Source organism: Mus pahari, chromosome 7 (assembly GCF_900095145.1).
Source record: "Mus pahari chromosome 7, PAHARI_EIJ_v1.1, whole genome shotgun sequence".
Lineage (NCBI taxonomy): Eukaryota > Metazoa > Chordata > Mammalia > Rodentia > Muridae > Mus > Mus pahari.
Window position 1 is genome coordinate 70957199 of NC_034596.1, and position 12522 is coordinate 70969720.

The window sequence follows — 12522 nt, forward strand, 5'->3', positions numbered from 1 at the left end:
TGATCACCACTCTTAACACTGTATGGGATCCAGAATCAGCCAAGACACCTCTGGGCAGGTCTGTGAGGTCATTCCCAGGAAGGCTTGGCTGAGAGAGAAGAGCCTCCCCACAGGGAGTGGCACGCTGGAGTGGGAGGTGGCCCCAGCACACAAAGGACCAAGGAAAAGGCAAATGCTGCCTGCCTGCTCTGATTCTTGCTGGTGAGTGTGCCTGTCTCAGCCACTGTCATACTTTGCTTCTTCTGGTCTCTGCAAACACTTGCACACATATGCCATGTACACACAAACACAAACACAAACATTTAAAAAAATAAATTTTAAAAAGAGAATCATAGAAGGCTCAAAAACAAAACATCCTTCTCATGACCATATTTCTGATATCTATAAAAAGATATTCTTAGCTGGGAGTGGTGGCGCACACCTTTAATCCCAGCACTTGGGAGGCAGAGGCAGGCGAATTTCTGAGTTCAAGGCCAGCCTGGTCTACAGAGTGAGTTCCAGGACAGCCAGGGCTATACAGAGAAGCCCTGTCTTGAAACAAAACAAAACAAAACAAAACAAGATATTCTTACCTTTACGCATAAGACAAGATACCCAAACTTGAAAGTATCAACTTCTTTTATTAAGGCACTTTACAAAACTTTTTTTTTTTTTTTTTTTTTTTTTAAGAAAAATGCCAAAATTAACAGTAAATGTGGCTCAGTAGGTAGAGGCTGCTGTGAAGGATTGGAGTGTGATTCCTGGGACCCAGAGGGGAGAAAGAGAACAGACACACACACACACACACACACACACACACACACACACACACACACACGTAGTAAACAAGGCTTCAAGGGTAAAATGATGTGTGAACTAAGAAAGAATATTTAATTGTACAATATTTTTGAAAGGCTATTTTGAAACAAAGTAGCCATGCTGTTGTATTTTNTTTTGCCTGTCTTATGTTAAGTCTNGAAATGAATCTAGTAAGGTAATTTCTTTTTTCATCAGCAAAGTACCTAGGTGCTGGCTGGTAACCAAATGTAAATATAGTGTACTAAAGTACAGATGCTCCTGATTAATTTAAAAAATAAAGTANAGATACAAGTAATTATCAAATATATTTTTCTCATTTTAGGAAAATATTATACTTCATCCCTAAAAAAGTAAACTTCTGCTCAGACTCACTAGAACGTTTTGATTTCAGTGACCCAAGGTGAGCATAGCGAGGAGGCTAACGCTCTTCAAACAACAGTCTGATGCTGTATGACCAAGTGTGTCATTTCAAAGGTAAGGAGCCGAGTTTAAAGCCTATAGCCCAGGCACCTGCTCCTTGCCTCTCCAGCTGTCTCCTGAAGATCCCTCCTCAGTGCTGCTTCTTCAGTCCTAACACTTACTAACTCCGCAGATGGGTTTAAAAAGGCGGCTTGTAATTCCCCTGTCAAGTCACTGATTTTTATACTCAACTGGAGGCTTTAAAAATATTGTAGAGTATGTTTGAAGCTGAATTAAACCATTCTCAATATTTGTCAGGGGCAGGGTGGGTGCTGTGTGCTAACTGCCCGCTTTTACAGATGAGCTTTAAAAAGATGTGCCCTAGGTAGCAAAAGATGATTTAAAACCAGAAGAGCTTTTCAGATTCCCAGTATGACGTCACTGCTGTTTCTTTTTCTTGTAAGAATCGCTGCTGTGGACTCGAACTCGCTGCAGCACAGAGGATGCAATTTTCAAGCTGTCTTTCTTTGTGGAAGTCTTCTCCATAGCTCCAGGTTTCCACAGCAATAGCTGTGCATCTTCTCCTCCGGTCAGCAAAGAATCCTCAGACAGGTTCCAACAGAAAGAACGGACAGTGGCTGCATGGCCCCCATGAAGGCTGGTCACATGGGTCAGTCCTGCAGAGGTGCAGCGCAGTAAGTGAATCTTCCCAGTGTTGGCTCCTCCAATAACAAACAGTCTGTCCATCTTCTCATGATACAGGCCACCAATCAGATAGTCCAAATGCCCTTCTTTCACATCAGTTTTTTCTCTCACATCCTGGATGTTCAAACACGTAATTGGTTCATCTGTATCCAGATGATTAAGATCCCACCAACAAAACCCTTCATCGTGTGTCATGCAGTAAATTTGCTTATAATCTTTTCCACACCAACCAATACAGCTCACTGATGAAACGGAGTTACAGGTGGCAACCAATGCATCCTCTTCGTTATCAGCACTGAGATCAAACACGTTTACCAGACCATCAGTTGATCCTGAGACAACCAAGTTGGGATTGCCGGGATGGAAACGCACTTGAGTGATATCATCACTGTGTGTCTCTGAATAGGCACCAAGTGGGTCTCTCGTAGACAGATCCTGAGATGTGAACCTTGCATCCCAAAATACCAACAATGCATCATCATCAACTTTCTCTGCACCAGCACAAATGACATGATCTTTGCAGTTGACATCAAAACTGATAAAACTATTGGAAGGGTAACCCTTGAACAACTGCACAGGCTTTTCACTAGCTACCCGAGCATCCCAACACTTCACAGTGCCATCTGTGCTTGCAGAGTAGACATTGTCACAGGAATTTGCAAAGCTGACTCCACTAAGAAGTCCAGGAGAGCCACTAAATTCTTGTAGCAGATTTAGTGTCTCCTTATCATATATTCTTATCGACCCATTTGAACACAGAACAGCAACCAAGCCTCCTTTTTCTGCCTGTACAGTCTTTGATGTGTCTATGCCAAGCAGGTAAGTGGGCTCTTTTGGTTCCGAGGACCGTCTAACAATATGCAGGTTAGCAAATTGGTCCTCAATCTTCTCCATGTCAGTAGAAACATCCACGGGTATAAAACTCTGCAATAAAGATATGAAAATTCAAATTAAACTCAGAATTTCTCTAAAAGTGCATGCGAGTCCAAACCTTTTGGGGCAGATGCTGCTGAGGTTCCATTGTGCAGTACCCAGGGCCTGAGTCAGTCAGAGTCAAGAACCAGAGCAGGCAGGCAGCATCTCCCTTCGCCTTTTTCTTTCAGATGCTGCATAAACCCTGGGCACAATTTCCTGGATTTTTTTTTCTTTTTTTTGTACTTTCTCTGATGCTATTCTACAGCCACTTCTGCTATGCTGATATTTCCCAAACTCCACTGCAAAGCTATGACTTTCCCTCTTTCTCTGCCTCTTAGTTCCCCTGTCCTTGATAGGTTATGTCTCTGCCACCAAAATGAGCCAATTCAAAGCACAACAGATTATATTAAAGGCAGGTTTATTGGGAAGCTGCTTTTGAGCGAGATCACTGGCCCCAAGGATTGAGGCCAGGGAAGGCGCCATGGGGAGTGTGGGAAGGGCAAGAGGAAGGGCCAGAAGAGAAGGAGAAAAGAGAGAGAGACTAAAAGAGACCTCTGGATTATATAGGCGGGAGCCTCTGGGAAAAGGGTAGCCCAGCCCCTGGGCTGGAAAGCTCAGGGTTGGGGCAGAGTATGGGCTGAGGAATGTTGGGAGAACCTGGAGGCCAGGTCTGTTTTGGTGCATAAAATATGTACCTCAGTCCCTCGTCCCAGGGTCTGAAACCAAACAGTCCTGTTGGTGTCTGAAACACTAATATAATTGACCTATAACATTTGGGAATGAAAAAACTGAAATAAATCTCTAATGTTTTAATCAGTTCCCTCCCAGGATGTAGCTAAAACTCAGCTGCCTTTCATCAAATCACTCTTTTTTAATTTTGGTTTTTCAAGACAGGGTTTTATTGTGTAGTGCAGGCTGTCCTGGAACTCACACTGTAAACCAGGCTGGCCTCAAACTCAGAGATCCTCATTGTCCATCCTCCTGCCTCCGGATTGCTGGGATTTAAAATGTGTATCACAACCTCCCAGCTCAAATCACTCTTAATGCCATCTTTTATGCTAATGAGGATTAGAAAGCAGTAGTTCCTGTGCCTCCAATTACTGACCCCACTCATACCAGCCGCATTTGGAATCATCTTCTCCCCTCAACTGTTTCATGCAACTTTAATTTAAATAGAAACGTCCAGGCAAAAAATAATCCCCCCAAAATATTCATGACTTAATCCTGGGTCCTGAGACTAGGTTAGGTTACGTGACAAAGGGGACCTGAGGTTGCAGATGGAATGAAGGCTGCTAATCGACCTAATTTAAAACTGACCTTAAAATAGGAAGATTATCCTAGATTATCTGAGTAAACCTAGCATAATCACGAGTGTTTTTAAAAGAAGAAGTGGGGAGGGCAGAAGCACTTAGGAGGTGGAGAGATAGAATGTTGCTGGCTTTTAATGAAAGGGACATCCAGGACTGGAGAGACTAGGGGTTGCTGCTAGTTCTGGCCAGTTTGTTTTCAATTTGTTACAAGTTAGTTATCTGGGAACAAAAATTTTAATTCAGAAACTGCCTCCATCTTATTGGCCTTCAGTCAAGCCTATGGGCATTTTCCTCACCCATGGTTGCTGTGGAAGCCTCCCTCCCACCCACCCATGTGGCACCATCCCTGGACAAATGGTCCTGGATGCTACAAGAATGAGTAAACCATGGGGAGCAAGTCAGTGAGCAGCACCCCTCCATGGCCTCTGCATCAGCTCCTGCCTCCAGCTCCCTGCTCTGATTTCTCTGATGGGTAGTAGGCTGTAAAATGTTATTTTTTTTTTTTTTTAAAGATTTATTTATTTATTATATGTAAGTACACTGTAGCTGTCTTCAGACACTCCAGAAGAGGGCGTCAGATCTTGTTACAGATGGTTGTGAGCCACCATGTGGTTGCTGGGATTTGAACTCGGGACCTTCGGAAGAGCAGTCGGGTGCTCTTACCCACTGAGCCATCTCACCAGCCCGTAAAATGTTATTTTTGGTCTTGGTATTTTATCATAGCAATAGAACCCCTAACTAAGACTGTGCTTCCAGAGAACTGTTTGGTTACCAGTATCCACTTAGGACAGCTCACAACCACCTATAATTCATGCTCCAAGGAACCCCATACCTTCTGGCTTCTGCAGACACTCACACATAAGTGATATGTGCACACACATGGACATATACACACACATAATAAAACATTTAAAGGGGCAGACACATATGCCAAGGAATGTAGGTGAGCTCAAGAAACTGGGAAAGACAAGGACACATTTCTTTCCAGAACTTTCCAGTGGAAATCCATCCAAACTTCTGGCATTTGAAATTATAAGACAATGTACTTGGTCTTTCTTGAGCTGCCCAGTGTACAGTCCCTTGTTGCAGCACCGTGGGAAACTAATAAAACATGCTTGCAGTGGAGACTGATGTTGGAGCAGTACTTTCTGACAGTAGACGCTCCCAAACGACAGAACTGGGATTCGAACCTAGATGATCTGGCTTCAGAAAACATGCTCTTAAACACTGCACTGGGTTACCTCTCTAAAGGAGAACAAGTTCAAGGCCTGAAAATACGTATACTTTTTGCTTTCATTTTCTTTTCTATTTTTTTCAAGTCAGGGTTCTCATGTGGCCCAAGATGATGTCAAACTCAGGTTGCAGCGGAAGCTGGCCTTGAACTTTTGATCTTGCCTCTATCTTCCAAGTATCACAGGCATAGTCCACCGCATCTAGCTCTGTCTGCATGTTTTCCATGGTACTTTTCACCAAGGAATACTTTTGGTGACCCTCCTGCCCGAGTGGCAAGTCCTAGAATTACAGCCAGCTAGCAGAATTCCATCGGTACAGCTCTCACATCTTCATGCTTAAGATGAATTTTGATTTGTTGCTCTAGTGGATGCCATACTTGGCCCTGGTCAGAACCTTTTCAGCCAAGCCTATCTTCCACATTCTTTGCATGAGTCACTCCTTCCTATTCAGGTCACAGTGTGTATAAGCCATCCCCACTGACACCCTGACCACCAACCCTCCTACAGAGGCCCCTTTGGTTCCCTAACACACTGCCCATCTATTCACTCTGACTTTTTATTTATTTATTTTTCTTGAGACAGCCTTTTTTATACTGATTATGTACAGACCTTGTCATTGTTGCTAAGACAATTTAACAACTAGTTATATAATATTTACAGCCAAAAAGGGGGCCACAAGCACCCGCTGGGCGTTGGTGTCTATGGGGATCCTCGACTGCATTGCCATTTCTACTGAGACAACTGTATTCATTGTATTCTCAACCTTGGTTATAAAATTCATTCATTAAAGTGATAATTTCATAATTTAATAATGACACAATCTAATTTTAATAGAGCAGGGAAAACAGTAGACAGATGTGTTTGGGCTTGATTGATGTTAGAATAACATGGGCATTGCTGACCATTCTTAGCTTCATGATAAAATCAAATGTTTACAGCTACAAGTCATTGATTTTTATAATATTAAGCTTATCAATATTCGTAACACTATTGTAATTTTATTTTTGTTTATTAATACCAAAACCTTTCCCCTCTTTTTTATTAAAAATAGATTCCTTTCTCATACAATGCATCCTGCTTACAGATTCCCGCTCCACTACTCCTCCCAGTTCCTCTCCCATTCAGATCCCACTCCCACTGACTCTCCGTAGAAGAGAACAGGCTTCTAAGAGATAGCAAAGCATAACAAAAGAAAACACAATAAGAGAAAACAAAAGCCATCACCCTGAAGTTGGAGAAGGCGAACAAACAGAAAGAAAAGAGCTACAAGAAAAGTCACAAAACCAGAGACCCACTGTACACAGGTACACACACACACAAAAACACAAAACTGAAGGCTGTAATGTCTACACAGCAGGACCTGGTTCAGACCCACGTAGGCGCTATGCTTGCTGCTTCAGCCTCTGTGAGTTCTTACGAGCTTCGCTCAGCTGATTAAGAAAGACTTGTTTTCTTGGTACTTCAGTCCTCTCTAGCCGCCATACTCCTTCCGCCTCTGCTTTTTCTGGGTTCCAGAGGCAGAGTCTTTCTGTGTAACCCTAGAACCCGACCTGATAGTAGACCAGAGTGGGCTCCAACTCAGACATCTGCCCCCTTCTGCCTCCTGTGTGCACCACCATACCCAAGGCCTACACTACTCAATATTTAAATGTCTAGTTATGAAATACTTCAAATGTGCAAAGAGGTGTAGAAAAAACCAGAACACCCAAATAGGTAATACCCAGATTTAACAGATGCCAGTATCTTTCATATTTGCTTCCTATTTATTTATTTATTTATTTATGTGCAGTGGCAGAGAATGTGCATTTCATAGCTCGTATGTGGAAGTCACAGGGTAACTTGTGGGAATCATTTTCTCCTTCTACCATGTAGATTCTGGGAATTGAACTCAAGAATGTCAGGCCTGGTTGGCAAGCCACTTTATTAGCTAGCTGAGCCATTTTGCCAGCTCTCAGATTAAAGAAAAGATAGAAACAAAAGAAATTAAAATTAACTTAAAAATTATTAAATTAAAAAACTAAAGCTTTATTCCTATAAGAATTTTTTTAAGCTCCATTCTTGGAACTAATGGTGGAAGAAAAGGACCAACTCCTACAAGCTGTCCTATTACCTCCACACACACACCATGGTATATGCATGCCAATACTAATACTAATACAACACACATACACCCCAGTTGGTAGGTGTTTGACTAGCAGCTACAAAGCCCTGGTTTCAATCCCCACTGATGTATACATTTGGTTGTGGTAGTGCATGCCTATAATCCTAGTACTTGGGAGAAGGCAGCACTCAATGAGTGCAAGTCATTGAGATGGAGACAGTAATAAAACACTTGCACAAGGCCCTGGGTTCGATCCCCAGCTCCACACACAAAAACTCATCAAAAGAGTCAATGCATAACTGCTTCAACTTCCATGTTAAGAACAGCTCTAGAAGGAAAGGAAAGAAAGCTAAGAGGATATTGTTTGCATCTGTATTTGCAGGGACCTCTGTTCACAGGAAAATACAAGGTACTGTTTATAAAAGTATTTGAAATAATGCACAAAAAGGGGGAAGTGAGACTTTAAATGTAGAAAGATCAGTATTATTAACCAACTATTTTACCACAGGCTGACTATTTAAAATGTGCATTAATTTAGAAATAGACTGCCTAAAAGAGATATGGTAGCACATGTCTATTGTTGGGGCTTATGTGTCCGAGCACCTTGGCATGTGCTGACCAAGGAATGCCACAGAGGTCACACCCAACTCAACAGATCAAATGCAAGATCATGCAAGAGATTTATTAGGCAAAGAGATTTATTAGGCAAAGAGATTTATTAGTCCCTTCTTGCAGCAGGGACAAGAGAGAAAGAGACAGAGGCGGCTGGGGAGGGGCAAGAAAGACAGACAGAGCAGGTGTCAGAGACAGAGAGGGACAGAACGAGAGTGGGCCTTGACAGCAAGTACATATGTCATATGTGGAGGCTGGTGGTGACATGACTGCTGGTGCTGGGTCCCTGCAGCAGGCTGCGGAGCACCTGATTTTTAACACCTGTAATCCCAGCACTCTGGGCTGAGGCAGGAGCACCCCAGGGGTCAAGACTAGCCTCAGCTACATGATGAGTTCAATGTCTGCTTGGGTTACAGGATACCCTATTTCAAAAAAAAAAAAAAAAAAAAAAGGAGGAGGAGGAAGAGGAAGAGGAAGCAGCCCTTGGTTCACTATTAGAAAGAAAGCCTTGTTCATTACACTGAACATCACTAAGAGGCTATATGAAGAACAGAAACAGTGCTCACTTCTACTTCATAGTGAGCAACATATTGAGATCAGACGAATCCAAACAATTAGGATGTTTAATGTACCTTTTGAGCTAACACCAAATTTAAACTAGGACTACTCACTGCAACATGCAAGCAGGACAGTAATATGGCATTCTGTCCCTTTTCTGGGTTGTCTGGGTCTGTTTCATAGTGCATCGACCCTCTACAAAGAGTTAACACAAAGGCTCTAAGGCCTAGAGTGGGGAGGCAGGCAAGAAGGGCCCCAATGGATACTATAGCAAAGTAAGCCCAAAAGTAAAGTAGAAGTCCCCTATGATATATACATCTATGAAAGGGATTTAAATGAAGTCACTATATAATGGGGGAGAAAATGCCCCAAATGGCCAGGAATAGGCTCCATATTACTGAGTCATTGACCAAAGGGGTCCTATGGACCACCCCATCACCCTCCAATCAGTGTTTTGGTTACTCTCCATCATCTGATAGTAAGGTCTTATTGCTGAATACACAACTTACTTATGATACAGAATACCAAGCAATCAAGCTGGTGCCCAACTAGAAACTCCACCCCTATTGACCAGCACTGTGGTGCTGGGAAGTACACTGCATGCTACCAGATGCGAAAGTGATCATGAACATCACCCAGCTACAAACCCTGTGACCTACAACTGACCAGCCTGCAAGACAGACTGAGCACTAATGGCACAAATGCTACCAGAGTAAACAACTGCTGTCTGGTTGGATTTAAGGTCTGCTCCATGAGAAGGAAGTTGCACCTGACACTGCTGATGTGGCCAAGAACTTGAGCCTCAGGTCACGGGCCTAGGAAAAAGTATTTCAACTATTCTGCTAAAGGACCATATCAATAAAATATCTCCTAACACGCTGCTACACCTACTGATCAGTGTATTGCTAAGTCCTTGTCAAAAAGACTTCTTCTCCTGGTAGATGAGGGTTAACAAAGACACAACCGAACAATGTGAAGAGAGGGGATTTGCAGCACTCAGCCCCAAAGATCTCTTTATCAAACCCCTCCATATGAGGCTCAAAAATGTGGAAGTGGTGACAGAAAGATGACAAGAATTAGAGGTAATGAGATGATGGAGGCTCCAAGGGAACAGCACCTTCCAGATACAACAACAGCACTAATAAACATGTAAGCTCACAGAGACTGTGATTTTACACATAAGACCAGCACAGGTTCAAAGCAAACAAAATCCCAGCACTGAAAAGGGAAAGTGGACAGAAAGCCGAACCTCTACCCAAGAAGCTATACGCTACCTGCTGGGAGAGGGAAAATCAGTTTTCTCTGATGGAGTGTCACTGGGTATCTTAACCACAGTATTATTATTATTATTATTATTATTATTATTATTATTATTATTATTATTGGTTTTTCCAGGTAGGGTTTCTGTGTAGTCCTGGCTGTCCTGGAACTTGCTCTATAGACCAGGCTGGCCTTGAACTCTGGCTGCCTCTGCCTCTGAGCGCTATGACTGAAGACGTGTATGCATCCGCACTATTTTTTTGCTTGTTTTGTTGGTTTTCTATCTTAGTTTGTCTGTTTTGATTTTCATCCCGTTGTTTCTCTCTTCTTTTTGTTGCTGTTTCTTTGGGGGGGGGGCTTGGGGAGGTTTGAGGGACAGAATATGAAGTTGGGTAGAGATAAAAGACTCTGGGAGGAAGTAGGGGAGGGGCAAGAATATGACAAAAATATACTGTATGAAAAAATTTTAAATAAAAAATTTGAAGTATATACTGTGTAAAACTCTCAAATAAATTAAAAAATTAAATGCAAAAACAAAACAAAACAAAAAAACAAAACCAAAAAAAAAAAAAACCAAACAAACAAACCCAAAACCCAACCCAACCCAACAACAACAAATGTCACCTAGTAATGTTGGGGCTGGAGGGATGGCTCAGTGATTAAGAGCACTGGCTGCCCTTCCAGGGTACACAAGTGCAACTCCCAGCAGCCACATGTGGTTCACAAATATTTGTAGCTTGTTTTAGAGGACACAGCATTCTCTGTCCCAGATTCCACAAGCCTCATGATCCACAAGGTAAGATGAAACTTGAGTCAGCACCATCTTTACAGGCACTGTATCAAAACTTCCAGAGCCTGACCTCCGGGTTTACTCTCCTTACACATAAGCACAGTGAACTTTGGGGAAAGGATTCCACGTGGCAATTATCACAAAGCTTTAGGCACAGCTACACAGAATCTGGCTAGCGAAGTAGGAAGCACCTGTGAGCTGTAAAATAATAATGAATCTTACCAACAGATAAACAGTGCTCAGAGCAAGAACTCAGGGAGGAGGTTTGTAATAAGGTAAGGAATATTCTACAGGTGGAGGATGCTAGGTCAAGGGACCTCTTTCATAAGGATGGGTTCCATCCTCTGAGAGACAAAGCTTTAGAATCTAAACATTGCTCAGGATGTTGGGGGAATTCAGGTGCAAGTTGGTGCCTAATAGAATAATAGCAAATGATGACCAGGTTGTTTGACCACTCTCACGGAGGCAGCCCAGGTGACCAGACGTCATTCATTTTCTTCCTTTGAAGAAAACAGGCCCCTGTGGTTGACAATCTTGGCTTCTCCAGTGCTGACTCTGAGCTCTGCATCCTACACTTCTCTACAAAACCAAGCTACCCTCAAGACAGTCGAGCAGTCTAAGACAAGGGGAGCGGTAAACTAAGGCTACCCCGTGGTACTTCCAAGCTAGAGAACTTATTTTCACACACAGATACAAACAATATGACAGCTTAATCTATTATAGGAAAACACACACACACACACACAAATCCTTAAGCCTTAACACATAAATATGCAAGTAAGTCATATGTGAAATACAGCCTCTGACGACTCTATAGTTAGTTCTCAACCATATATATTAAGGAGTCATGCCAGAATGAATACATTTACTTCAATTTATCGGTCCCATGTGAGGTTCTTCCTCTATAATCCATTTCCAAGTCCCCAAGAGATCCCTGGGGCCTCTTCACTTCACGCTCTTCCAAGGTGAACTGAACTCACATTTATTCTTCCAAGTGCTCCATTTGGCAGGAGAACCCACCTCTCTACATATACATTTACATTTCCAAACGTCTGCAGGAATTTCTTACATAGGCCCTGCTATAAAGTGATCATTTGTTCTCTTTCTAGCCTGAATCCCCAACCTTTCTTTCCCTCCCTCCCTCCCTCCCTCCCTCCCTCCCTCCCTCCTTTTTTTGAGATGGGATCTTATGTATGCCATGGCAGTCTCAAACTCAATATGTAGCCAAGGCTAGCCCTGAACAGCTGAAGCTCCTGCCTGCCCCTCCCAAGTGCTTAGATTATAAGTATGGACCACTCACTATGTCTAGCTTCCAAACAAATTTTTTTGAAAAGTCTATTTGCTCCATTTTGGTCAGTGATATACAGCTTACTTAACTTAGTAGCCACTGTAAGGGTTGCCACTCATTCAACACTCAAATTACACTTCTGAACCTCAGGCTCTTTAAAGTATGAGATTAAGTCAACACATTACACATATTTTAGGTATTTTGTTTTTATTATTTTTCTGAAGATTGTGTGTATGGCAGTGTATGAGCATGTGCACAGGAGCACAAGTGACCACAGAGGCCAGAAGTAGGCACTGGGTCTCCTAGAGCTGGAGTTACAGGTAGTTGTGAGCTGTCCAACATGGACAATTATACTTGCATCTTCTGTAAGAGCAGGTATGTGCTCTTAACTACTGAGCTATCTCTTCAGCCCCAGATTAAATCTACTTTTTTTTTTTTTTTTGGTGTTTTTGAGACAGGGTTCTCTGTGTAACCCTGGCTGTCCTGGAACTCACTCTGTAGACCAGGCTGGCCTCAAACTCAGAAATCCACCTGCCTCTGCCTCCCAAGTGCTG

General features: G+C 42.6%; 1 protein-coding gene across 1 annotated transcript in view; it reads right to left on the bottom strand.

Annotated features, from left to right (window-relative positions):
- Nucleotides 1-787: 787 nt before the first annotated feature.
- Nucleotides 788-12522, bottom strand: part of Wdr89 (WD repeat domain 89) — a 28898-nt gene continuing 17163 nt past the window's right edge. Inside the window, exon 2 of the mRNA XM_021202654.2 lies at nt 788-2826. Coding sequence (XP_021058313.1) covers nt 1636-2796 — 1161 coding nt within the window. The 5' untranslated portion in view covers nt 2797-2826 and the 3' untranslated portion in view covers nt 788-1635. The remainder of the gene's footprint in view (nt 2827-12522) is intronic.